The sequence below is a fragment of the Schistocerca gregaria genome, chromosome 1, assembly GCF_023897955.1.
Source record: "Schistocerca gregaria isolate iqSchGreg1 chromosome 1, iqSchGreg1.2, whole genome shotgun sequence".
Classification (NCBI taxonomy): domain Eukaryota; kingdom Metazoa; phylum Arthropoda; class Insecta; order Orthoptera; family Acrididae; genus Schistocerca; species Schistocerca gregaria.
In genome coordinates, this window is record NC_064920.1 from 644607372 (window position 1) to 644634725 (window position 27354).

Below are 27354 nucleotides of genomic sequence, written 5' to 3' on the forward strand. Positions count from 1 at the left end.
ATACTGTATGTATAATTTTCTTTGAATAAATGGCATAAATAAGATAAAACTTTTAGTATTTCTTTCTGCATGGAATGTATTATCGTATCTAACATTAATTTATATGGGAAAAATTGTTTTGTTTAATGAGTGCTTTACACTGCGAGTAAGATTCTGGAATGAATTATGCTCACTATGCGATGTTCCACTGTACCATAAATGTAGGCCTGCCTTTCCTTAATCTATCTCCTAAGAGAAGTTGTAGGACCAGTATTGCCCTGTGCATTCCTACATTTCTTTGGAAAACAAACTGATCTTCTTTGAGGTCAGCTTCTGCCAGTTTTTCCTTTCTTCTGTAAGAAATTTGTGTTTGTATTTTGCAACCTTGACTTATTAAACTGATAGTTCTGTAATGTTCACATTCGTCAAGCACCTGCTTTCTCAGGAATTATTACACTGGAATTATTACATTCCTTGTGAAGTCTGAGGGTATGTTGCCTGTCTCACACATCTTGTGCACCAAACAGAAGAGTTTTGTCATGGCTGGCTCTCCCAAGGCTATCAATAGTTCTGACGGAATGTTATCTACTCTCGTGCCCTTGTTTTGACATACATTTTTGTGGTCTGACAAATATTTTTCTCACAGCATTATATCTTCCTTCACATCTTCATCTCCTTTCTCTTCCCTTTCTATAATATTGGTTTCAAGTTCATTTCGTTAGTATAGCCCTTCTGTATACACTTTCAACTTTCTAGATTTCCCTTCTTGCTTAATGCTGGTTTTCCATATGAGCTCTTTATATTGGTTTTCCATATGAGCTCTTTATATTCATGCAGCTGCTTCTCCCCCCCCCCCCCCCCCCAATGGTCTCTTTAATTTTCCTATAAGTGGTATATATTTTCCCCGAATTATAACCACATGCTTCCACAGACTTGCATTCCCGCTTAGCCATTTCGCAATTCTGTCAATCTCATTTTTTGACGTTTGTATTCCCTTTCACCTGCTTCATTTCTGTATTTTATACTTTCATCAATTGAATTCAATATCTCCTGTGATACACAGGAGTATCTACTAGGCCTTGTCTTTTTACCTGTTCAGTCCTCTAATGCCTTCAATATTTAATCTCTCAAAGCTAGCCATTCGTCTTCTATAGCATTTCTTCTCCTGTTCTAGACATTTGTTGCCTAGAAAGGTCACACTGCAACTGTATAACTCTCGGTTGGCTTCTACTGTGCTTCTCACATCTCAGTCGTGTTGTTGACCACGCACGTGAAGATATTGCATCTGTTTCTAACAAACTGTTCATCAATGCATGTATTAATGGGATCCCTGTGCATCTTCAAGTGGATACGGGCACAGCAGCCTGGCTTCTGAATTCTGATACTTATTGACATCTTCATTCTCTCTCTGTTGTTGGTTACATCATGCCCTCTTGTCAATTACAACAGCAGATTCCAATACTCGGCCAGTTTATAGCATAAACAGGATAACAGCTTACAAGGCGATGATTTGGCCAGTGAGATTTCTGGTAGTGGACAGTGTGTTTACAAAAATTTGTTCTGTTTGGACACTTTCTGAGTGTTTGAATTTATGGTCCCCAAGTCCATTCATTGAGATTCACATCTTGTGTCTTATCAAGAGTTGGATGATTTGTGCAATTAATATTTTGTCCTTTTTCATCAGGACTCAGCAAAGCTAGTGATTACAGGGTGTTACAAAAGGTACGGCCAAACTTTCAGGAAACATTCCTCACACACAAAGAAAGAAAATATGTTATGTGGACATGTGTCCGGAAACGCTTACTTTCCATGTAAGAGCTCATTTTATTACTTCTCTTCAAATCACATTAATCATGGAATGGAAACACACAGCAACAGAACATACCAGCATGACTTCAAACACTTTGTTACAGGAAATGTTCAAAATGTCCTCCATTAGCGAGAATACATGCATCCAACCTCTGTCGCATGGAATCCCTGATGCGCTGATGCAGCCTTGGAGAATGGCGTATTGTATCACAGACGTCCACAATACGAGCACGAAGAGTCTCTTCATTTGGTACCGGGGTTGCGTAGACAAGAGCTTTCAAATGCCCCCATAAATGAAAGTCAAGAGGGTTAGGTCAGGAGAGCGTGGAGGTCATGGAATTGGTCCACCTTTACCAATCCATCGGTCACTGAATCTGTTGTTGAGAAGTGTACGAACACTTCGACTGAAATGTGCAGGAGCTCCATCATGCATGAACCACATGTTGTGTCGTACTTGTTCTAGCAGCACAGGTAGAGTATCCTGTATGAAATCATAACGTGTTGATGAAACTAAAATGAGCTCTAACATAGAAATTAAGCGTTTCCGGACACATGGCCACATAACATCTTTTCTTTATTTGTGTGTGAGGAATGTTTCCTGAAAGTTAGGCCGTACGTTTTTGTAACACCCTGTATATAGAGAATACCACTCTCAAACCTGCAGCACAACCGCATTTTTTCCATAGTTGGCCTGTATCGCTCGCACTTTGTGCTCAACTGAAGGAAGAATTACACAGATTGACAGCTTTATGTGTCATGGAGCCCATCTCATCCAGTCAATGGGCAACATTGTTAGTCATTATCAAGAAGCCAAAGGAAAAAACCCCTCTCTGTGGTGGACTGTTAGTCCATGGTCGATATATGCCCCATCCCTCGCCTGGATGAACTTATGATGAAACTGGCGGGTGGACAATATTCTCCGAAACTAGATTTGTCAAAAGGACATTTTCAGCTGCCACTTGATGAAGAATCACATTAGCTTCTTGTTGTTAATATGCCGTATGCCCTCCACAGGTACAACCGAATGATTTTTGCCATGGCCATTTTCCAACATTATTTGGGGCAATTTATCCAATGTATGCCTTGTTGTATCAATTACCTAATTGACACTGTTATTATGGGTCAAATCACCGACGATCTTTTGTTTCAGTTCTTGTGTGTTGGGGATCTCTGGTGCAATTTGGAAAAGTCATATGTCTTCCAACTCTCTATATTAAGGATGGGACATGTTATTTCTCATTGGATCATTCAGCAAACTGACAGTCATATAGCAGCTACTGCAGCCCTTCCACTTCCTATGAATGTGAAGGAGTATCAAGCATTATTAGGCAAAGTCGCGTACTACCACAATTCCTTCTGCAGGCTGCTTCAGTTTCCTATCCTCTAAATCAACTCCTAAGAAATGTGCAGCATTTGAGTGGATGCTTGCTTGTGACTATGCATTCAAGGCAGTGAAAGATGGCTTGCGTTCCACCCTGTGCTTGGGCGCCTATCAGCCAGGGCTCCAGCATGTGGTTGCAACAGACGCACCACAGTTTGGTGTGGGGGCAATGTTGTCTCAACATCAAGCAGATGGTTCAGAACAGCCCATTGCTTACCTATCAACCTTCAAAAACAAAAAAATCACAAGATCAAGTTTTAAATATTGGGAGGAACAAATGACCTGTTTTCTACCTCGTGCCTGCATGCACCATGCACCAGTCTGCTACAGGCAAGTGGCTGCCCCTCCCTTATTTCATGTAACCAAATAGATGATGTAAATAAGCATTCTGCATTGATCACCCCACCACTTTCACTTTTAACACTAAATTCCAGCTTTATTGGTATTTACACACACAACATTTTTCTTGGTCTTTTTTTGTTTTCAAGTTTTGAAACTTTTTTAATTCCCCCCCACCATGTGCCATTCAAATGTCAAATCGGCAAAGTGTACAACATGCAGACAAAAAATCTTGCCTAGACTTGATAATGCACAGAAACTGTTCCAAATATTGCTTCAAGGAAACAGTGCTATACTTTTTTGCTGTGATGATAAACAAAACACCAAATCAAATGATGAATAAGATACATTTGAAATAACAGCTTACACAAAAATAAAGCCTTTCAGGGATTCAGGAAACCAAATAACACTATTACTCATCCATTGATGTACACTGATTAGAAAACATTGAATTCTGAAATTATCAAGTAGGAGAGAAGAGGGAGAGAACTGATGGATTAATGTGGTCATCTCAAGGGAAGTAAGTGTCCTGCACAAAGGTAAATAAATGTTACAAATGGTCGTTATTGCAGTGGTCTGCACTCACACTGCTACTACTTCCAATGTGGTTTGGAGGGGAATCCACTCACTGATGACGTCTGTATGAACCAATGTACTGATCCCTCCAAATGCTCTCCTGCAACCATTATGATTCACACAGAATGCATGGTAATCATGAAACATTGGGGAATGGTCATCAGTGAAGTGAATTTCTTGGAGGGCGATACAGACTGCAGAATAAGAGGAAATTAGTTCCATCATGTGACAGTAGTGTTTATTACATCTGCTCTGGATCATCATGCTGAGGGATAAGAATTAGAATGCATAAGGGGATCAGGTACCTTCAAGGGTCACCCGAGTAGCCTTCTCCCTATTCTCCTTCTTTTCCTCTTTTGCAGTTCCTGGTCACAGAGATTCTTGCGAGGGCTTATCCGCTGTCTGCGTGAGGATCGATCATGAGTGAGCAATCTTGGGACACACAGACTATGGCTCTTTCAGCCTCTGGCTGGAGCCGGGCCTCCGATATGGGGGTTTCTAGGGAGAAGAGTCCCAAGAGGAAGTCCTATCACTGGTAGACTCTGGACGGAGAAGCTCCTTCTCTAGGTGGGAACAGTTTCTGGAGGTGCTCTCACAATAAACATGAAAGTGGAGGGGTTGGTAGATCTGGTAGGATGACGTTCAGTACCAATGACGTGCAAAACCAGTTGTTCACAAGGACAGCCTTTCTGGAGTAATTGTCAGCCATTTGTGCATTTTAGGTCTGCCATCCAGTGGGATGACATTAGTAAAGCATAAACATCAGAAACTCCTCATGGGCAGTGGAACATAAGGTTTCAATTTACATAACTATAACTTCTTTGAAGAGGATGTTTTCTTTGAAGGCTAATACGAAACTGCCTGTATCTGTTTGGTTATCCTTGTGACATTTTTTTAAGTGCTGGACAAAAGGTAAGCCTTGCTATTCAGCATTAGCTCATAGCTTCTTGTCTGTTTGGTGTGTAAGGTAACTCCTTATATCATATTCAAAATTTTATAAAAGGCAATAGTCACTGGTATGTCACCCAGCCATTCACATGACTGAAGAGCTTGAGACTGTGCAGAAAGGGAGGCTTTAATTAATAGCGATCTATTGCTCATTTTTTCTGCGTGTTAAAAAAAAGAAAAGAAAAAAAGGTTTTTGTTGCTGTAAAAGTATCTCCATTTGTTCTAGCAGGTACTGAATAATTGTTTTGGTCTCAGTCTCAGTCACCTGACTTGTCCCTCTTCCAATGGGGTATCAGGGTACAGAAAGCAGGAGAATTGTAACTGTTGAGACTGAAATACATAAATCTGTATCTTGAGATGGCTGAATCAGATTGGTCATTGTGTTGGTTCAATCTGATAAGTATTATGTACAAAACTTCTACTCTAATGGCACCTATTCTGATGAAGGGCAGCAGTAAAGGTCATCTGGCACAACAGCCATTGCCAGGTTTCCTAAAACCCCAGTAAGTTGGGCTTCTACTCCTTCACATACGTGGGGAGCTAGCAGCTCAGTCATTGGAAGTGTGATACCAGTCCTGTCAGGGGGCTTTACGAAATGCTGCATGACCCCAACATATTGGATTGTCAATCACATTAGCTTTTAAGAGCATGTAAGAGTCTATGTAGTTATTGTGCACAGAGAGTCATCAACAGTCCAGGCAGTAGGTGCTACTTACGGTGTTTTTCAACAGTTGGTTCATATTACAGAAGAAATTGGAAAATGGAGGTCAAACCAAGCAGGGGATCAAATTTACTCCAGCCAAAAAGTGCTGCAAGGAAAATGAATGAAGATATTGACAAAAGATAAGAAATAGCCAGGTCAACATCAAAGGCTATCACCACAAGAAAGGGAAAAAGAAGATAGTTGGGGATGGAAGGTCGAGCACAAGAAAGGAAGTAGGGGCTGCACTGGCTTCGGACACCCATGCTCACAACAGACACACACACACACACACACACACACACACACACACACACACACACACACACACGAAAGAGTCATGAGCGCCTTGAGGGGAACTAAGAGGGTATTACATAGCACATATTACTAACATGAACATTAATATTGAAAATAATCAATTATTGTCAATATAATGTAAATGGATAGATAAAAAAATCCATTCATCATGTGGCAGCAGGAAAACACACACACAAAGAAGGGTTTAACTTTTACAAGCTTTCGGAGCCAGTGGATCCTTCTTCTGGCAGAAGAGTTGAAAGGGAAGGAAGAGGGGTGAAGGATAAGGAATGGAGAGGTTTAGAGAAAGGGGTACAGCTCCGAAAAGTCACTCAGATCCCCGGTAAGGGGAGACTTACCGGACGGGGTGAGAAGTAAAGACTGATTGTTGAGCACTGCACCAGACAGTTTGCGAAATTTGAGAACTTAAAGGTGCAAGATAGAGTAATATGAGAGACAGAGATTACTATTAAAACATTGTGCACAAGTTAATAGGAGTGAAAAAGCTAAGTGCATTGTATGAAACAGAGGTGGGAGGGAGGATGGCGAAAAACAGAAAGGTCAGAAAATGAAAGATGTAGAAAACTAAAATGGAATGAAGAAAGGACTAGTTATGTGAAGAAATGCCAAGACACAAGAAATTAATTAAATTAAGGTCAGATGGGTGGCGAGAACCAAGGACATCTTGTAGTGCTAGTTCCCACCAGCGGAGTTCAGAGAAGCTGGTGTCTGGGGGATTGGTTGGTTGGTTGGTTGCTTGGTTGATTTGGGGGAGAGGACCAAACAGTGAGGTCACTGGTCACATCAGATTAGGGAAGGATGGAGGAGGAAGTTGGCCATGCCCTTTCAAAGGAACTATCCCAGGAATTGCACGAAGCGATTTAGGGAAACCACGAAAAACCTAAATCAAGATGGCTGGACGCAGGTTTGAACTGTCGTCCTCCCAAATGCGAGTCACATGTGCTAACCACTGCGCCATATCCCTTGTTGTGTCTGGGGGAAGACTCCAGATGGCATGTGTAGTGAAACAGGCACCAAGGTCATGACTGTCACATTTTAGAGCCTGCTCTGCAATAGGGTATCGCGTGTTGCCTGTATACGCCCTCTATCTATGCCCCTTCATCCTGACTGATAACTGGGTGTTGGACATGCCGATGTATAGGACTGAACAGTTTTTACATAACAGCTGATATATGGCATGTGTACCAGGTTTGGATGTGAAACCCGGGAAATCTGTATCCGAACAAGGCTGTTGGGACAGTTATGGCCAGTGAAGGCTGAGGTGAGAGTGGCGGTGGTGTTTCACAGACAGCTCTCCCTTTGATAGCATTTGTTTTGCCCATTACAGGGGTGGAATAGGTGGTGGTAGGAGGTTGCATAGAGCAAGTCTTGCAGAGGAGATAGTCACGGAGTAGGAACCATAGGGTAGGGAGATGGGTGCAGAAGTCTGACAAGCATATTAGGGAGATTGGGAGGGTGACGAAAAGCTATTCCAGCTGTGGTGTGCAAAATCTCAGGCAGAATGGATCTCATTTCAGGACCTGACTTAAGGAAGTCATGGCCTTGTCGAAGTAGCTGGCCAGGATAACACTGTGTGACAAGTGGTGTGCTCCGAAGTTGTTTTTTTGGATAGATCAGCAGTACCAGGTTTGGATGTGAGACCCGGGAAATCTGCTTCTGAACTAGGCTGTTGGGACTGTTATGGCCAGTGAAGGCTGAGGTGAGAGTGGTGGTGTATTGCTGTAAAGAGTCTGCATCTGAACACACACATTTGCCTCAAATGCCAAGATTGTATGGGTGGGAACGTTTGACATGGAAAGGATGGCAACTTTCAAAAAGTAAGTACTGTTGTTTGTTAATAGGTTTAGGTTTAATGTGGACGGAAGGGTGTAGCTGGCCTTCGGTAAGGATCAGATCCACTTCAAGAAAAGTGGCATGGCATTTGGACAAGGACAATGTGAAATTTAATTGAGAGAAGGTATTTAGAGATTACAGGAATTTTTAAAAGGTTACCCTCATAATGAGTACATATAGCAAATATGCCATCAATATATCCAAACCAAACCAGGGGCTGAAGGCTTATGGATCCCAGAAAAGCCCCCTCCAAGCGACCCTTGAAATGGTCGGCATAGTAAGGAGACGTCCTGGTTCCCATGGCCGTACCCCTGATCTGTTTGTATGTCTGCCCCTCAAATGTGAAGTAATTGTTGGTAAGTATAAAGTTGATTAAGGAGCAAGGAGGATGTCATAGGTCTGGGATCAGTTGGGTGTGACTGAGGAAATGTTCAGCAGCAGGTGTGGAGGATGTTGGTATAGAGGGAGATGGCATCAATGGTGACAAGTAAGGTGTGTGGTGGGAGTGGCACAGGCACGGATTTCAGATGATCTAGGAGATGGTTTGTATCTATAATATAGGAGGAAAGTCTTTGTGCTATGGGTTGCAGGTGTTGGTCAACTAAGGTAGGTATATTTTCGGAGGGTGCTTTGAAGCCTTCCTCCCAAAAGTGCACCTATTTTCAGGCTAGTCCCTATGTGCATTGCCAGACAGCACTGTTCTCTCTTCCGCCTACCCCCCTTCCCACCCACATGTACCATGCTAACCCTTCCCCACCCCTTACAGATTGCTGCTTCCACTGTACCAGAAAGATGCACTCCAGTTGAGCTGTGAGTTGCCAGAGATGGTGGTAATGTGTGCTTGAGAAGTGCTTGCTTGTGTGGATGAATGTCTGTATATTTCCTTTTCTAACAAAGGCTATGACTGAAAGCTAATGTGCGTATTTTCGTTGTGCCTATCCGTGACTTAATGGGTCATCTTTATGGGTAGAAGCAATTTATCTTTCCCTTATATTGTTGATATTCCAACTTGGAGTTTCCACTGCTTGATTCAATAATCAAATAATATTAGCCAACTGGTTTTTGAGACCTAAAGTACAATAAACTGACTTTATTACATCAATAGTTTTATGTTAGAGGATTAGATCATGACTAGCAAGTTAATACGAGAAACTAGATATATCTATTTAATGAAATCGTATATGAACTGTAACAGGATAAATGTTATAACCTTATGTAAATTCAAAAGTAACAAACCCTTCTTTGCCAATGCTGTTGTGCTGAGTGCTTGTGACAACTGATGCTCCATGTGTTCAACTTCAAGCTGCATAGCCTCTCGCTGCTCCACACTGCGCTTTGCTCTTTTAGAACCAAAAGTTCTACTTAACTTTGTATAAGCTTGGAGATTCTGCATTTCTTTCACAGCTGGTTTCTCTGACTGGACTATCGGTGAAAGGTTCACACTCTCCACTTCCACGAGGCGAACCTACAAGTTCAATTTATTGTCAGATATTGGAGCAATGAAAGTATATATAGTGAAAGTGCCACAAGTTGAACAATTTAACACAAACAGAATTAGTTAGACACAAAACAAAGTTCAATAAAAGATTTCTTGAAAGTCAGTTAAACAGCATAGAAAATTCAAACAAATAAATAATACCGTAAATTAGTTTACTGACTCATTTATACCGTGTAAAGCTGTGACGTGATGATTTTTTTTATATTCCACTTAAGTTGTAATATCATGGCTAAAAGTAGTCTTCTAGACCTTACACAATGAAATACATGGAAATGTTTCACGTGCTCTCCAAAAACTTAGAGAAAATAAATAATTACTGTACTGTTACAGCAATACTGGCATTTATCTCTGGAATAGAAAGTGGAATTATCACAGTTATCAAATTTCTTCACATATACTTTACTTCCATAAAACAGATGCATTTATTTCATGAAATTTACTCACAAAATACTCAGTTTATGCAGAAAGTTCACTACAGTTCCAGTTGGCAGATTAAAGGAGGAAGGAGAATGTATGTACTGTAAGAAAGTTAGTAACTAAGCAGTCTCTAACAGTTTAAGGTGCACAGTTTCAAATTCTTACACCTTTACAGTTCAAGTAAACTATATTACTACAAACAGCAGTTGGATTTACACAAGACGGAGGCATCAAAGATACTGAATCCATTTCATGTGAGGTATTTCACAAGAACAAAGACTCATTTGACTGTCAGAGATGCTGTCACAAAGTTTCACATCTGAGTACACACCACTGTTGAGTGAGAGAGATATCTTGCAAAACAAGATTCAAAGGAGAATATAGCATGATGGGGAAGGAAAGAGGACACTTTGCTGTCTTTTCTGTATGGAAAGGTATATAAGACACACACACACACACACACACACACACACACACACACACACACACACACACACACACACACACACACACACACACTTTCTAAGATACCCAAGGAATCTTTAAATCTATACCTAATACAAAAACATATTTATGTATGTGTGTGAGAATGTTCCACATGTCCTCCTAAACAGCTGGACCGATGGTACACATATCCCTTACTGTCAGGCAACAATTGCTGTGCGGTAAGAACCATCTACCTACCACAATTCAGGAGATACATCATCATACACAATAAGATGTGTGAAAACCTGCTGCATCATGTGTGACCTCTAAATTTATTACTTCTGTGCAACTAATGCTATTTGCAATAAATTTCACAAACAGTACCCACATATGACATTAAATGTACTTAAAAAATTATATCATGGTACCACAAATAGTTCATGAGGTATTACAAACACTGAGACATGCAAAAAATGTTGCATGATGCACAAAATTTTAATAAATTTATTCTTTAATATTAAAGCACCCCTACGGCTGAGTCAACAAATAGAAATCCCAGACACGTGGTGGCACTTTTGACAGCTTTCAACTGTGAAGTGCAAGCTGCTGTAGGTGAAAGTTAAGATCGGTTCTCATTGTGATTAATGTAAAATAGTCATGCCTTGCCAGATGCCCTTGAACTTTATACAGAAACAACTGCTACTTCACAGACTGCTTTCCAACTTTATTTAACTACTTCAGTCAGTGTATTTTGCAGGTTTTCTTTCCAGACAAGTTTACAATATGAAGTAAAAAGCACGCGTCCTTAAGATTTTGCCCAAAAGCCTATTATTAGAATACATATAGTATTTCTTTCTTGTATAGGAACTACTGTGCATTATCTACTACACTCTGAATGGCTGTAACATTAGAATGTACCTGTCTGTATACTGTAACATTAGAATGTACCTGTGTATATACCTTCAATGTATAGCCCTATAAACCAGCATTCCACTTCCACATTTCAGAATTCTTTGTCAAATAAGTTTAGTAACCTCTGTTTTTTCTTTTTGCATCAGTTAAATATTTATTTATGTAGTGTGTCTTATTGAAGACAATAAGCGTGTATCTTTGTTTGATCTTGAACTCCATCTCATGCCCCATAAAAAAAGTACAACACAATTTATGCTGCTATGGTCAGTTCATATACACAATGGATTCTTAGGTTGAATCAGTAGTCAATGATAAAATCTTTGAATTAAGCACAGATTTGAGTACCAAACTTCTTGGTTACTAACCTAAAAAGCCAATGCTAGGCACAATTAAACACTAGGCCAGAACTGTCTCTCTGAAGTACAAATTTATGAATGTAAGTATTGTTAAAAGGATTACATTCTTCCATGAGAGTAATCAATGGTTTAATTACTCTTTCATGGAAGAATGTACATCTCTGCTTCCAATGTTAGGCAATGCCAGGAAATTGTTACTGACAAACTGGACCATTCACAGAATACATTTTGTGTATATAACTCTAATTTGTATATTAAAAACAAAGATTCCAAGACTTACCAAGCGGGAAAGCGCCGGCAGACAGGCACAATGAACAAAACACACAAACACACACACAGAATTACTAGCTTTCGCAACCGATGGTTGCTTCTTCAGGAAAGAGAGGGAAAGACGAAAGGATGTGGGTTTTAAGGGAGAGGGTAAGGAATCATTCCAATCGCGGGAGCGGAAAGACTTCCCTTAGGGGGAAAAAAAAGGGACAGGTGTACAGTCGCGCACACACACGCACACATATCCATCCGCACATACACAGACACAAGCAGACATATTTAGGCAAAGAGTAAGGGCTGCCCTTACTCAAAAGTGAGATAGACAGGAAGTGCAAAATGGCTAAGCAGGGATGGCTAGAGGACAAATGTAAGGATGTGGAGGCATATCTCACTAGGGGTAAGACAGATACTGCCTACAGGAAAATTAAAGAGACTTTTGGAGAAAAGAGAACCACTTGTATGAATATCAAGAGCTCAGATGGAAACCCAGTCCTAAGCAAAGAAGGGAAAGCAGAAAGGTGGAAGGAGTATATAGAGGGTCTATACAAGGGCAATGTATTGGAGGACAATATTATGGAAATGGAAGACGATGTAGATGAAGATGAAATGGGAGATATGATACTGTGTGACAAGTTTGACAGAGCACTGAAAGATCTAAGCCAAAACAAGGCCCCGGGAGTAAACAACATTCCATTAGCACTACTGATAGCCTTGGGAGAGCCAGTCCTGACAAAACTCTACCATCTGGTGAACAAGATGTATGAGACAGGCGAAATACCCTAAGACTTCAAGAAGAATATAATAATTCCAATCCCAAAGAAAGCAGGTGTTGACAGATGTAAAAATTACCAGACTATCAGTTTAATAAGCAACGGCTGCAGAATACTAACATGAATTCTTTACAGACGAATGGAAAAACTAGTAGAAGCCAAACTCGGGGAAGATCAGTTTGGATTCCATAGAAATGTTGGAATACGAGGCAATACTGACCCTATGACTTATCTTAGAAAATAGATAAAGGAAAGGTAAACCTACGTTTCTAGTATTTGTAGACTTAGAGTAAGCTTTTGACAATGTTGCCTGGAATACTCTCTTTCAAATTCTGAAGGTGGCAGGGGTAAAATACAGGGAGCGAAAGGCTATTTACAATTTGTACAGAAACCAGATGGCAGATATATAAGAGTCAAGGGGTATGAAAGGGAAGCTGTGGTTGGGAAGGGACTTAGACAGGGTTGTAGCCTATCCCTGATGTTATTCAATCTGTATATTGAGCAAGTAGTGAAGGAAACAAAAGAAAAATTCGGAGTAGGAATTAAAATCCATGGAGAAGAAATAAAAACTTTGAGGTTCGCCGATGACATTGTAATTCTGTCACAGACAGCAAAGGATCTGGAAGAGCAGCTGAACGGAATAGACAGTGTCTTGAAAGAAGGTTATAAGATGAACATCAACAAAAGCAAAATGAGGATAATGGAATGTAGTCGAATTAAGTTGGGTGATGCTGAGGGAATTAGATTAGGAAATGAGACACTTAAAGTAGTAAAGGAGTTTTGCTATTTGGAGAGCAAAATAACTGATGATGGTCGAAGTAGAGAGAATATAAAATGTAGACTGGCAATGGCAAGGAAAGCGTTTCAGAAGAGGAGAAATTTGTTAACACTGAGTACAGATTTAAGTGTCAGGAAGTCGTCTCTGAAAGAAGTTGTATGGAGTGTGGCCATGTATGGAAGTGAAATGTGGATGATAAATAGTTTAGACAAGAAGAGAATAGAAGCTTTCGAAATGTGGTGCTACAGAAGAATGCTGAAGATTAGATGGGTAGATCACATAACTAATGAGGAGGTACTGAATAGAATTAGGGAGAAGAGAAATTTGTGGCACACCTTGACTAGAAGAAGGGATCGGTCAGTAGAACATGTTCTAAGGCATCAAGTGATCACCAATTTAGTATTGGAGGGTAACGTGGAGGGTGAAAATCGCAGAGGGAGACCAAGATATGAATACACTAAGCGGATTCAGAAAGATGAAGGTTGCAGTAGGTACTGGGAGATGAAGAAGCTTGCACAGGATAGAGTAGCATGGAGAGCTGCATCAAACCAGTCTCTGAACTGAAGACCACAACAACAACAAAAATCCAAGATGAAAGTAATCAAGAATTCCAAAGCCAAAGATCCTGCATGGCTTCATCACTCATCAGTCTAAACAGTCAACTGACTCCAATCCTTTTGTCACCGGCAGATGCAATGATGTAAGACAATAGTAGAAATTGGCTAGTGGTAACACAAAAGAAGTTACAACCTCACAAAGAGAATAAAATATAGGAGTCTGCCATTTGACCTTCGTTTAAGAAGCTAATAAAAGTGAAATGGGTCTTTAAAACAAAGAAGATTTTAAAGTCCATAATGTATGGTATAAAGAATACACAGTACTGAAAGATTGTACTCAGATGCATTGGCTGGAATTTGATGAACCATACACACCAGTTATAGGATATAACTCATTACGGCATTTATTTGCTATGGCTACCAAACATGATCCTGTCACTCATCAACTGGAGTTGTCATGGCTTTCTTAGAAGGTTACTTGTATGAAGGGATCTATGTAAAGGTTCCAGAAGTAGATCCAGTTATAAAGACATTGAAAGATACTGGTGTTGCAGAACTGAAAGAGACATTATATGGATAAGAGCAAGGTGGTCACTGCAGGAACTTGAAATTAGGCAATAAGTTGTTGAATATAAACCTCGAGAGGTCAACAGCCGACCATTGGGTCTATTACAAAAATTATTGCCATACATTTCTGTAGTTGCTGTTTATGTGGATTTTCAGGGAGAAAGAGATTTTCAAGAGAAAACTAAGAGAAGAACCCAAGCTGAAACGTCTTGGTGAAGCTACTAACTATTAATGTATACCAATTAAGTATCAGGAACTACAAAGAAGGTTGTTTATTGAAAGACCAGACAAACTATGTGAAACAATTCTCAACAGATTCGTCTTGGAAGAGCATAATCTGATATCTATAAAACTGGACAGTTGCCAAGCACTCACTCATGGTACAAGTAGAACAAGATCAAGAAGCTATGAAGAACATAACCTATCATAAAGCACTGCAAGCTTCATGTATGCTCGGTTAGGTACAAGGCTGGACCTAGCTTATTCATAGGAATTGTCAGTTGTTTTCATAAAAATTTAGGCATACTGAAATGGCAGGCAGTCAAAAGGATTTTTTGATATCTAAAAGGTACGAAGGATTTGAAGCTACTGTTTTCTAAAGCATGACAATGTAATAGATTACTGCGATGCAGACTGAGCTGAGATTCCGAACACTAGATGACATTTGCTTACATTTCAAGGAGCAACAATATCCTGGTAAAATAAGAAACAGCTCACTGTAGCTTTTTCCACAACTGCAGCAGAATATATGGCTCTGACCTCAGCGTGTCCAGAGGCTATATATGACTTCAAAGGCTAGGCCCAAGAAGGATTCTTTCGAGCTTATCTGTGACAACAAGGAAGCAACTAACTTGGCTAAGTCTAATAGCTACAGGAGTCTAATCAAATGTATAGCCATAAAGACAACCATTTACAAGATAGAAAAACAAGTGAGCACAAGTGACTGTGAAGCACTTAGCCTACTTTCAGACCAAATGTTGGCAGAAAAGATTACAAAACCACTGACAAAGTCTCATCATCATCTGCTGCTTCAAGATTTAGGGCTGAAAATGTAGTTGTTTTCTGATTTTTGCAGGCATGGTTCTAGATGGAGATAAAAGTTATGTATTAGATCCCCCTTACATTTTTCAACTTGGCTTGGAAGCAAACATTAGGCTTCACTACTGGTCATTTTGATACCACAATCAGATTATCTGCTTTCACATTCATTGCCTTCACCAACTGACAAGCAAATTGTTACCTCTCAACCTAACCTAGATCTCGGGCTGCTATATGGATCACTCTGTCACAACAATCAAGATTTCAAGGGGTGGGGGATACCAATGCATAACTTTAGCCTTAGTGGGACTGTGAGAACTGAGAACTTATGCCTCACTTGTTTCAAGTATCTTATGCATTACTGTAGTTTAATGCTCTATTTCTTTTTTCTGTGTAATATAATGTACAAGAATTCATGCTACAATTTCGTTTTGTTAATGTGTGTGCATTAAATGTGTACATTCACACAGAGGCTTACCAACAGTTGTTCTACTCACACACATTCATCATAAACAAGAAAGTGATGATGGTGCAGAAAGTGCTGTCCATCAAATTCTGTTAACTGATTCACAAAGTACTGCAGTAGCTACTACATTAGAAATCGCTCATTGGCCACAGCTGCTGATGATAAAAGTAGATTACCTTATTGGTCTGTTTGTTACGTATAGCTAGGAGAGTACGGCACAATTTGCTTGAAGCAGAAGCTGGTGATCCGAAATACACTCTGGACTCAGAGGCCACTGCAACAATGCGTTCTCCAGTTTTCTTGTCACGATAAACTCCACATTTCAGCCTCTCCACAGCATCTGGCAAGAGCTCACCATTTTGGAATGTAACTGCAAACAGTACGTATTTGATATTGATTTACAATTACTTGTGCAGCAAGAGCTGCATATGAAGTAGGTATTTAGACCCTAAAATTACACAGGATAAATTCAGTTACTGTTTACATGACTTTTGCCTTGTTACAGAAGAAAATGAAAGCTACTTATTAAGATTATCACTTAACACTGAAGCTATGGTCCTGTGTGTGATAGTGTCCCCATTGAAGATGTAAAAACTGGTTGTTCAATGCTAGCTTTATAGTGCAAAGTCCACTTTTTCTATTTAAAATTTTCACAGTGGTCAATATCATTGTTCGGATCGACACAATATTTATGCCAACACATGGAGTTCGATATAGCACGTCTACAAAAACATCCGCACTACAGCGAACGGTACTCAATTGGTTATTATGAATAAAGTGCAATAACACACACAAATAAAACTATACTACAATAAATAAGGTTGGGAACTAAAATAATTGGTTGGCTTCATTAGCATCAAACAAAAGTAGCATTCTGGTAACTACTAACATAAATAACTTGTCTATTAATACACCTCAACATTTATGAGATGTCAAAGCCAGGATACTTCTTTTAGTTCGGCGATTGCGGAGAAATGTCTAAAGTTCGGTGAAATGTAATAGTGCGTCTGATTACCTACGATAGGATGCCGCTTCTTGGAGAAAAACTGTACATCAGTTATCTCGCATGCTTCTCCTTGCTCACCACCCATGTTTACTGTTTGTGTTTACTACTAAGCATGCCCTCCTGTATACGAATCCAAAGATATTCATAAATATATCCTACATTCAATGCCGCGCAGTCAAACATGTTAGTACTGAGATAATCCATATTCAAAGTTGATAAAACAAAAACACCATGCCAATTGCCACTCAAGACCGATAGGCTCATGGGTGGACTACGCTCGAATTCTGATGCCCGTTGGCTAAAGTGGGTCTTACACTGTCAATAATGTTGCTCAATATTTCGATAGTGCAACCATAGTCTAACATAACAGTCGCGACATTCAGTGCTGTAAAAGTTGTTATCGTTTGACAGATGGGGCGATACTAGCGCTCCAAGCGGCGTGTAAGGTGAGCGTCAGGTACGTCGTAAGCGTAACGTTTGTTTTGCATCCATTTCCTACGTAACTTACGAAACATTTGAGTTATTTTCTTGCCTCCAAGGGTTTGTGTAGTATCAGAAGGCATACATGTTTCTAAAAATGATTCTAAAATAATTGCAAGTATGGACAAAAACCGTGAATCGAGTGGTAAGCTACCACACATTCGTGAAGAAACACTTGTGATGTTGGATATTACTGCAGCTCACCACGTTGATATCAAATGTATATAAACACACAGAGTCACACGGCAGAAGCACAGACATGTACCTCTACATGCAAAAGCCATCGACAGCTCATTTATCGTTCTGTAGGCCTACTGTGTTTGTCGGCCAGTGGATAATACCTGCTATTAGAGTATCTAGTCAAACACTAAAACATATCAGTCAACTCAAAAAAAGACAACAAAGATAAAAATTTCACAGATTTTGTTATGACATATAAGAAAATTTATAGAAAGGTGATAAAAAATCCAAGACAATGCACAATGACAGTGTAATTGCTGGGTCAGCAAACAAATCGAAAGCTGTGTGGAATGCAGTAAAAAAAGAAAGAGGCCCAAGCAAAAATATGAGAAGTCTTGATGACTTTGTTTTAAAAGATGATCAAGGTGCGCTAGTCAGAAACCTTACTTTAGCAAATTACGTTAATGACTACTTCACAAATAGTGGAATCAAACTGAGTAAAAATTGTTACAGGATTAGTAGAACATCAATCCCAGGAGAACTAAGTGTTAATTCAATATTGCTATCTCCCACGAACAAATTGGAAGTTAATCGAATAATAAAAACAATGAAGAATAAAATGTCCTCAGCGATTGATGAGGTATCTTGTTCAGTCATGATGAGATGTGCTAGTGTCATATCAGAACCGCTCTCACACATCATAAACATGTCATTGACAGAAGGAGTCTTTCCACAGTAATTAAAAATTGCAAAAATAAAACCATCATATAAAAAGGGCAATATACATGAAGTGGGAAACTATAGACCAGTTGCTTTATTATCGGTATTTTCAAAAGTAATAGACACAGTCACGAAAAACAGAATTACAAATTACCTCGAGAAATTCAATCTATTGTCTGTAAACCAACACGGCTTTCGCAAAGGAATGAGTACAGAGTCAGCTATCACCCAATTGATTGAAAATATAGTAACGGGGCTAGATAGGAACAACAGTACAATAGGAATAAACTTGGACTTATCAAAGGCATTTGATATTGTCCAACATGATATCCTGCTAGGCAAATTAAAATATGTCGGTATACGAGGAGTGGTAAAAAGTCGTTTCAGTCTCCATAATAGGAAACAGGTAGTACAAACTTCAACAACACACAGTAAAAGTGTTATTTACAGATCGGATATTCAGACTGTGCCAATTGGGGTCTCGCAGGGGAGTGTTCTAGGACGTCTCCTATTTCTTCTTTACATAAATGATATCAAGATTCCAGTACATGGTACTCACATAACCCTGTTTGCAGATGACATAAACATTGTAGTAACTGACATAAACTGGGTATTGCCAACATCTGCAATGTTGTGATGTATGATGGACAGCCGCGTACTTGCTCCGGCTGTGGGCAGACTGGACATGTACGTTACAAATGTATACAGAGGAGAGTGATGCAGGAATCGACAGGGGAAGCAGTGCCTCCCATGACGATGACAACCTTACCAGTGGCATATGCTACGGCCACCGGTGGCCACACTGCCACACATCGAGTTTCGCTGTGGTGAGCAGTGGTGACAGGAAAGACGATGACAAAAACTTGTCAGTGACCATTAGATCTACTGAACTAAATACAGTCGTTCCGTCGCCTGAAGCGGTGCCCATCACAGAAGCAGGATGTCTTTCCAAAAATGACGGAACTATTGAGCAAGATGTACAGCGAGAAGAGAACGAGGATGCTGCACAAGATCACAGCACGGCTTCCGAGACTGAGGAGCGACAGAAATCCGGATTCTTCACAAAAAGCATAAAAAACGGAGGATAGCTCCACCTGGCGCTCCTCAAAAGGTACAATCAGTGCGTGAAAAGGCACAACAAATCGGTCGCAAAATCAGTGGTATGGCACCTGTCAATTTTGACGTAGACCAACAGACCCCGCACACACCGGGAAAAGACGATTTTCGAAAAGTGAAAATGGAGATGCAACAGGATGTTGAAATGAACGGTCCACAAGTAAGGAAACGAAGAACAGGACTCCATCTCAACGTGGGCCAGAGATAGAGTTGTCTCAGCGTAGTGATACTAGAAACTGGGCAAATGACATTGAAGAATTTCCCGCAGATGAGGAAATGAAGGAAGTGTCACACCTACCAGGAGGAAAGATTCCAGTTCAAGAAGTCAAGGAAATGAAGGACGAGACATCGTCTCGGCCACTACATGAAAAACCTTAGGCTTCGTCGACAGTGGGCCATAACGACTTCTGTACTTAATTAATCACGATTCCATTGCCAGCTTATAGAGTCGGGACGTTGAATCTAAACAAGATCCGTAGCGAATTAAACTTTAAGAACTTACAAGATATGCCCTATGCCGCCGATATTGATGTTATTATGTTGCAAGAAGTAGCAGATATTAGACTGGATACCATCACAGGTTACAATGCAGTCGTAAATCCAGGGAACGACCGTGACCTCGGAACGGCGATACTCACCAAAGAAGGAATCATCATCAAAGATGTCGAGAAACTGGCAAACGCCAGAGGTCTAGCAGTCACCATTCACAATACGCGTTTTATAAATATCTATGCACCATCTGCCACCGGGAACAGGAGATGATATAGTTCCCCTTTTCGGTGGCCGCTACGAGCATATCATTATTGGAGGTGACTATAATTGTGTGCTGTCTCTAAAAGCCCAGACGCCGCATTTTAATAACTGTACAGAACTCGGAGTCGTAATTACAGAACTCAGCTTAGTTGACACATGGGAGCTCAAGAACGGTGCATTGCCCGGTTTCACTCATATTACGAATCATTCCGCTAGTCGCATCGACAGGATCTATTTAACAGTCGACCTGGAAACACACGTCCTCCAAACAGAGTTACGGCCCACTATCTTTTCGGATCACCATATGTACATATGTACCATGAACTTAAAACGGCAAGAAATGTACTGGGGACGAGGCTTGTGGAAGCTGAACGTGAAACACCTAAAAGACCCTGAATACCATGAAATATTCAATAACTTATGGAACGCTTGCGATAGCAAATTCATTTCATATACCTCGGCACTGACATGGTGGGTGAAATGTGTGAACCCCGCGATAAGAAACTGATGAAAATGTCTGGCAAAACGGATGGTAGGACATTACTTCCAAGTCCTTCGTGGCCTGTACCAATCTGATGTGTCAGTAATTGCCAACTACGTGGAAATAAAACGAATTCAGTCCAAACTTCTCGGATTGAAGCGGAAACAGCTGGATGGTCATCAAGTAAGAGCAAGACTTCACGGTGCTGTAAAAGGAGAACAAACATCTATGTATCATGTGATTAATGAGAGTGTAGCGGCGCTGCCACGCGCTAATTCAAGCTTGCCGGTGTGTGTGTGTGTGTGTGTGTGTGTGTGTGTGTGTGTGTGTGTGTGCGTGCGTGCGTGTGTGTGTGTCAGTGCAGTGCTGTGCAGTCGTAATTACTGTGCACGACGTTTGTGTAGTTCCGCGCTCAGCCTCTAGAGGCGCTGTGTTTTTCTAGCTTTTATATACGTTCTGTTTATTATTATTATTCCTTGTTTTTTTGAGTTAGTGAGTAGTTCCGTGCCTCCTGCCTTGTGTGGACAAGTACTGTTTTCTCTCTAATAACTACTAAAGTTTTCCCAGGATTAAGGATTGTTCTGTAGAGCCCGGAAGCAAAATTTTGTAACTCCGATCGGTCCATGCATGCCGGGCGTCGTCAGGTACGCGCTCGCAATAAAGTTATTGTTGCTCAACTGAAGGTCTTCATTCTTCTGAATCACGTTAAGCAAAGGTCGGACAGCCACCAGTTTAGCTGAACCCGACAAGAGGAAGGGGCAACGTAGGAAAATAATAACTGAACAAAAATATTCTGACTGCAGATTACTGACGCAGCAAAGTGACATCAAGAACGAAAATCACAAGTACTTCACAGAGTTATTAGGCAGTGCGACTTAATGACAGGATTAACACGTAGGCTCGACCCAGTAGAAGCAAACAACCTATCAACTCAAATTACAGAAGAAGAAATCCCAGATGCTATAACACGAAGCCCGAAAAACAAGTCTCCTGGGCCTGACGGCATCCCGGTGGAGTTTTATCAAATGTTCAGAAGACAGTTGATTCCCAAATTAACGTGTATCTGTAACGAACTAAATGAATCCCGCCAATGGCGTCACACACGATTTCCTAGAAGGAACCATAGTTCTAATCCCGAAACATCCTGCAGGAAACTCGGTAACAAATTTCAGGCCTATCACTCTCCAGTCACTGGATCACATCAATCGAGCGTAGGAAAAGACAGGTCCATTTACCACACACTGTGCGACTATAGAGATATTATTTCCGCAGCCTGTAAGATAAAATGCGCCATCGTATCATTGGACTATGAGAAAGCATTCGATAGGGTCGATCATGCTTACCTTTTTCACACCATGCGTGCCATGAACTTTCTGCAAGGTTTTATCAACATTATTACAAATCTTCTGCAGAAATCAACATCGACAGTCCAGTAGGTCCATTGCAATGAAAAGTTCGGTGCGGAAAGGGTGCCCGATGTCTATGTCACCCTTCGCAATAGCAATCGAACCATTACTTTTTCACCTGAGCCACAATCTCCAAGGATTCACTACACGCGGCCGTAGGATTGTTTGCAGGGCATATGCCGATGACGTTGCATTTATTGTCAAAGACAACGACGAGATAGAGAAAGCACTCGACATAATGTGAACAAATGTGAACAAGTATCTGGTGCGAAACGGGATAGAAATAAGTCTGACATAATGAATATTGGAAGCGGATTAGGAGTTCCCATTCGTGGACCAATAAAGGAAACTGCCACCATGACATGTCTTGGGGTGGAGTATACGAGGAATATTCGTCAAACCACCGCAATTAATTACAGAAGAATCCTCAACGTCATCCGTGCCTGTATACGTCAGCACAATCTCCGTACTCTCGATGAGACACAAAGAGTGGCTCTCGTGAACATCTATTTATCCTCTAAATTAAACTACGAGGCGCAAGCCCTGCCAACGCCGAGGGAATTGGCGAACAGGATTTTGGCTGCTGTTGACCACTTCGTCTGCCGCGGCCACATCTTCAAAGTCAGGTACCAAACGTTGACTCTACCGACTGAGAACGATGGACTGAATCTTACAGACCTGTAGAATAAAGCAAAAGCGTTGCACGTCTGTAAAACAGATAAACTGTGGAAGCGGTCAGTCAAAAGTGTTGCCGCATTTCTGTTAGATGAAATAGCTCCGGCCAGGCCAGGACGACCCAATAGACATTCACCACATCCCAAATGAACTTCACCACCTCAAATATTTCTTCGTAGAATATAGCTACATTAGACTGGGAACACCCGAGAAAGATGTCACCAAAGTCAAGAAATTATACCAAAACTTAATGAATTTTCAGACCAAGAACATTGTAGAACAAAAATACGTCAGTCACTCATGGCATGATGTCTGGAGGAACATACGCCACCCGCATTTACCAACAAAAGTGCGATCTTTGTGGTATTATTTTGTGAATAGGAAATTTCCAACGAACTCCAGACTACATTCCATTCATCTGGCTGATTCCCCTTGGTGTACCACTTGCAACCTGATTGACATAGATGAACATCAATTTGTCTGTGGAAATGCAAATAACATGCGGTTGTCAAACAGAAAAAAAATTAGCGACTATGCACAGGAAACCGCCGTATTTGATAACGCCAACATGTCTTTTATATCCGGAAGAAAAACTATACTCCACTTCGAAGCAAATGCCGTCAACTGGTTGAAGGGACCCGCAGTATTTTACCTACTGCCCAGTAAAGAAAGGAGCGAAAGAGATGTTTGGACGTACATCTCCGACCAGCTTCACAAGCTACTACGCATGAATAATTACTATGATACAGAGGTGGACAAATGCGTTGTAAAAAACATGTTGAAATGTGTGTGAAATCTTATGGGACTTAACTGCTAAGGTCATCAGTCCCTAAACTTACATACTACTTAACCTAAATTATCCTAAGGACAAACACACACACCTATGCCCGAGGGAGGACTCGAACCTCCGTCGGGATCAGCCCACACAGTCCATGACTGCAGCGCCCAAGACCACTCGGCTAATCCCGCGCGGCGCCAACTTCCTCAGAAGAACCGTCATGTGAACTCCGTTTTCGATTATATGCCTCTGAACATAGAGAAACGAGAGACAATTTGATCTTTGAAAAACACATACGATCAAATGACGAACATCACTCTCTAGTCTAGACTTGGATTTCTTTTAAAATGTCAAGGAACCTGTAATTAATTTTAGTTTGTTTTATTACTTTTAAATGTCAGTTAAAATTATGGAATACTGTAGAATGTTATGAACAATAAAAAATAGCACAAAGTCCAAGATAACTGGGAATCGGAGAACCCAGGTTCGAATCTCGAAGAAACCTAGCGGATATTCTTCTTTTCGTTTGTATTTTTCCATATCTCAATTGATAGGGATAGGAGGGTTAATAAGGTAAGTAAATCAATAAGGAATGATAATAATAAGGTAGGCAAATACATTTCTCAAACCTCTTGGGATAGCAAACAGCTAAAATGTTACTCTATGTCACTTTACAATGGCTGTTCCAGTCACTGTTACATGTCCTAACTTTTCTTCGAACAGATAGATAGATGGTACTTGTTACACAAACATTCAAAACAAATATACTCACGACACTAAGAACATCAAATGAATGCAATCTTTCGACAGCCACACTGTTCCTCCCGAAGACTCGGCGGATAAAAAACTTGGTTTACATTTAAAAATATGTCTTTTTCTGGAATTAATTTTGATGCGCACCACGCATACGACATCATTGCCTGAAAAATCGGTGCTGAAAGTTTGTTATGAATTATGCTGTGAATAGTTATTGCATCCGTGCGGTTGTGCCATTCCCGCTGGGTTTCCAGAAGCACACTGCAATTCTGAAGCCTGGAAATAAAGTTTTTAACCTGGCGATAGAAATAAACATCACTCGGCTGGTACACAAGTATGCAGTTTAGTGGTATTACTTTTACTGTGGGGCTGACCCTCGCCATCTACAAACATTGTGTCATATATTGTAGTATTAATTTGTCCACTCCAGAAATCCAATATTAGTCTAAACTTGTTATTAGAAACGTATGGTTTTAAAACACTCTCAAGAAATGTTCCGTAAATCGCATTCGTCAGTTTCCCGAATTTGGAGCAGGTAATGTAAACATTTTTCAACGAGTCGGTTAAACGATTGACCTTTTCTATAACCCGAGAACCAAATGTAACATTCGTTTCTTGTAAACACAGGAAAACCTTAGGCAACACTTTTCCAGAGGCTGTGATGGCATATTTGATTTTATTTGATTTATTATTGGTCCTGTAGATCATACAATTTGTACAGCAAAGCACGTCATGATATAAGACAAGTCAATTTGAACAATTACGAATGTGTTAGTTTGTTTTTGCTATCAACTGCGACAAGGGTTCGTTTTTCTCCATTATGCGATAACATTCGTCGAATGTTCACCCGATACTCGCATCATGTTTGATCGGTGTTGATCACGTAATCGCGATTAAAACCGGTCAAAGTGGCGCCATTTGCGTGCTGAAAAGACCCGCCACTTTCTGTATATAATCTGTATTTTGTACCGCCTTATGAGAGACGTATTTAGTAACGTGCCGTCGACGAATTTTATACTTCGATTTGAAATTTCTATCCCAAGATAATGACGCAGCAAACGTAAAATACTTGTTGGCCGTATATTGAAGCGCTGCACCTGCAGCCCACTCCTGAAGTATTCTCATTGTTACAGTCTCGTTACGACAACGAGATTCGACATATCGGTTGTATGTTCACTTATTTCTCGCCTGGTATTTGTCGTATCTTGTTCCTCCTTTAACGATATCATTTTCCCACAATTTCAAGACCTTCTTCCTTTTCAGGGCTGTTGTTGCTCCATTCTATTGCAGTGTTTGTAAGTTCCAATTTGGATGGTTTCTGGCTAGCGCTAGCGCTTTTGCTTTTACTTCAAGGGGTATAGCGCCGTAGTTCAATCGGTTAGTAAGCGGTTCGTAATACTCATCGGGAACAGATGAAGCACATATTCCCAGTGACGTGGAGATTTCCGAAGTGTTATGACCATTTTGCGATTCACTAGTCGGGATATCTTCCACTGAATCATCTTCTTCTTCGTCTTCATGGTATAGTACTTCAGTATCGACATTTCGTTCGCCAGCTCCAAAAATCGCTAACCGTAGCCGCTCCTATCAATCTGGAACGCCGAGAAACATAACTGCGTGCTTCCGGTAGTGCATTGATAATCCATCTGTCTTGCAACACTTTTACAAACCAAAACAACACAGCGTCGGTAACTTCCCGCTTGCCTTTGCTGTGACAGGCTCCCAAATATATATTACAGCGCTAGTTGAAGGGGGTACATCCTCCATTATTCAGATTATGCACATGAAAGACATGAACACAACAAACTACATGTATCCGCGAGGTTCGCGGCAGCCTAAATAACGGAAAACAACTCTTTCCGATTGACTTCTACAGGGTGTTTCAAAAATGACCGGTATATTTGAAACGGCAATAAAAACTAAACGAGCAGCGATAGAAATACACCGTTTATTGCAATATGCTTGGGACAACAGGACATTTTCAGGCGGACAAACTTTCGAAATTACAGTAGTTACAGTAGTTACAATTTTCAACAACAGATGGCGCTGCATGTGATGTGAAAGATATAGAACACAACGCAGTCTGTGGGTGCGCCATTCTGTATGTCGTCTTTCTGCTGTAAGCGTGTGCTGTTCACAACGTGCAAGTGTGCTGTGGACAACATGGTTTATTCCTTAGAACAGAGGATTTTTCTGGTGTTGGAATTCCACCGCCTAGAACACAGTGTTGTTGCAACAAGACGAAGTTTTCAACGGAGGTTTAATGTAACCAAAGGACCAAATAGCGATACAATAAAGGATCTGTTTGAAAAATTTCAACGGACTGGGAACGTGACGGATGAACGTGCTGGAAAGGTAGGGTGACCGCGTACGGCAACCACAGAGGGCAATGCGCAGCTAGTGCAGCAGGTGATTCAACAGCGGCCTCGGGTTTCCGTTCGCCGTGTTGCAGCTGCGGTCCAAATGACGCCAACGTCCACGTATCGTCTCATGCGCCAGAGTTTACACCTCTATCCATACAAAATTCAAACGCGGCAACCCCTCAGCGCCGCTACCATTACTGCACGAGAGACATTCGCTAATGATATAGTGCACAGGATTGATGATGGCGATATGCATGTGGGCAGTATTTGGTTTACTGACGAAGCTTATTTTTACCTGGATGGCTTCGTCAATAAACAGAACTGGCGCATATGGGGAACCGAAAAGCCCCATGTTGCAGTCCCATCGTCCCTGCATCCTCAAAAAGTACTGGTCTGGGCCGCCATTTCTTCCAAAGGAATCATTGGCCCATTTTTCAGATCCGAAACGATTACTGCATCACGCTATCTGGACATTCTTCATGAAGTTGTGGTGGTACAAACTGCCTTAGATGACACTGCGAACACCTCGTGGTTTATGCAAGATGGTGCCCGGCCACATCGCATGGCCGACGTCTGTAATTTCCTGAATGAATATTTCGATCATCGTGTGATTGCTTTGGGCTATCCAAAACATACAGGAGGTGGTGTGGATTGGCCTCCCTATTCGCCTGACATGAACCTCTCTGACTTCTTTCTGTAGGG

General features: G+C 40.9%; 1 protein-coding gene across 2 annotated transcripts in view; it reads right to left on the bottom strand.

Annotated features, from left to right (window-relative positions):
• The window catches only part of LOC126360804 (uncharacterized), a 66019-nt gene extending 48880 nt beyond the window's left edge, over nucleotides 1-17139 (bottom strand). Inside the window, exons 1-3 of one of the 2 annotated variants that reach the window (XM_050007739.1) lie at nucleotides 16954-17139; nucleotides 16115-16308; nucleotides 9120-9348 (exon numbers count right to left, since the gene is read on the bottom strand). In XM_050007739.1, coding sequence (XP_049863696.1) covers nucleotides 9120-9348; nucleotides 16115-16308; nucleotides 16954-17029 — 499 coding nt within the window. In that variant the 5' untranslated portion in view covers nucleotides 17030-17139. The remainder of the gene's footprint in view (nucleotides 1-9119; nucleotides 9349-16114; nucleotides 16309-16953) is intronic. The other variant, XM_050007740.1, reaches the window with a different exon arrangement.
• Nucleotides 17140-27354: the final 10215 nt, after the last annotated feature.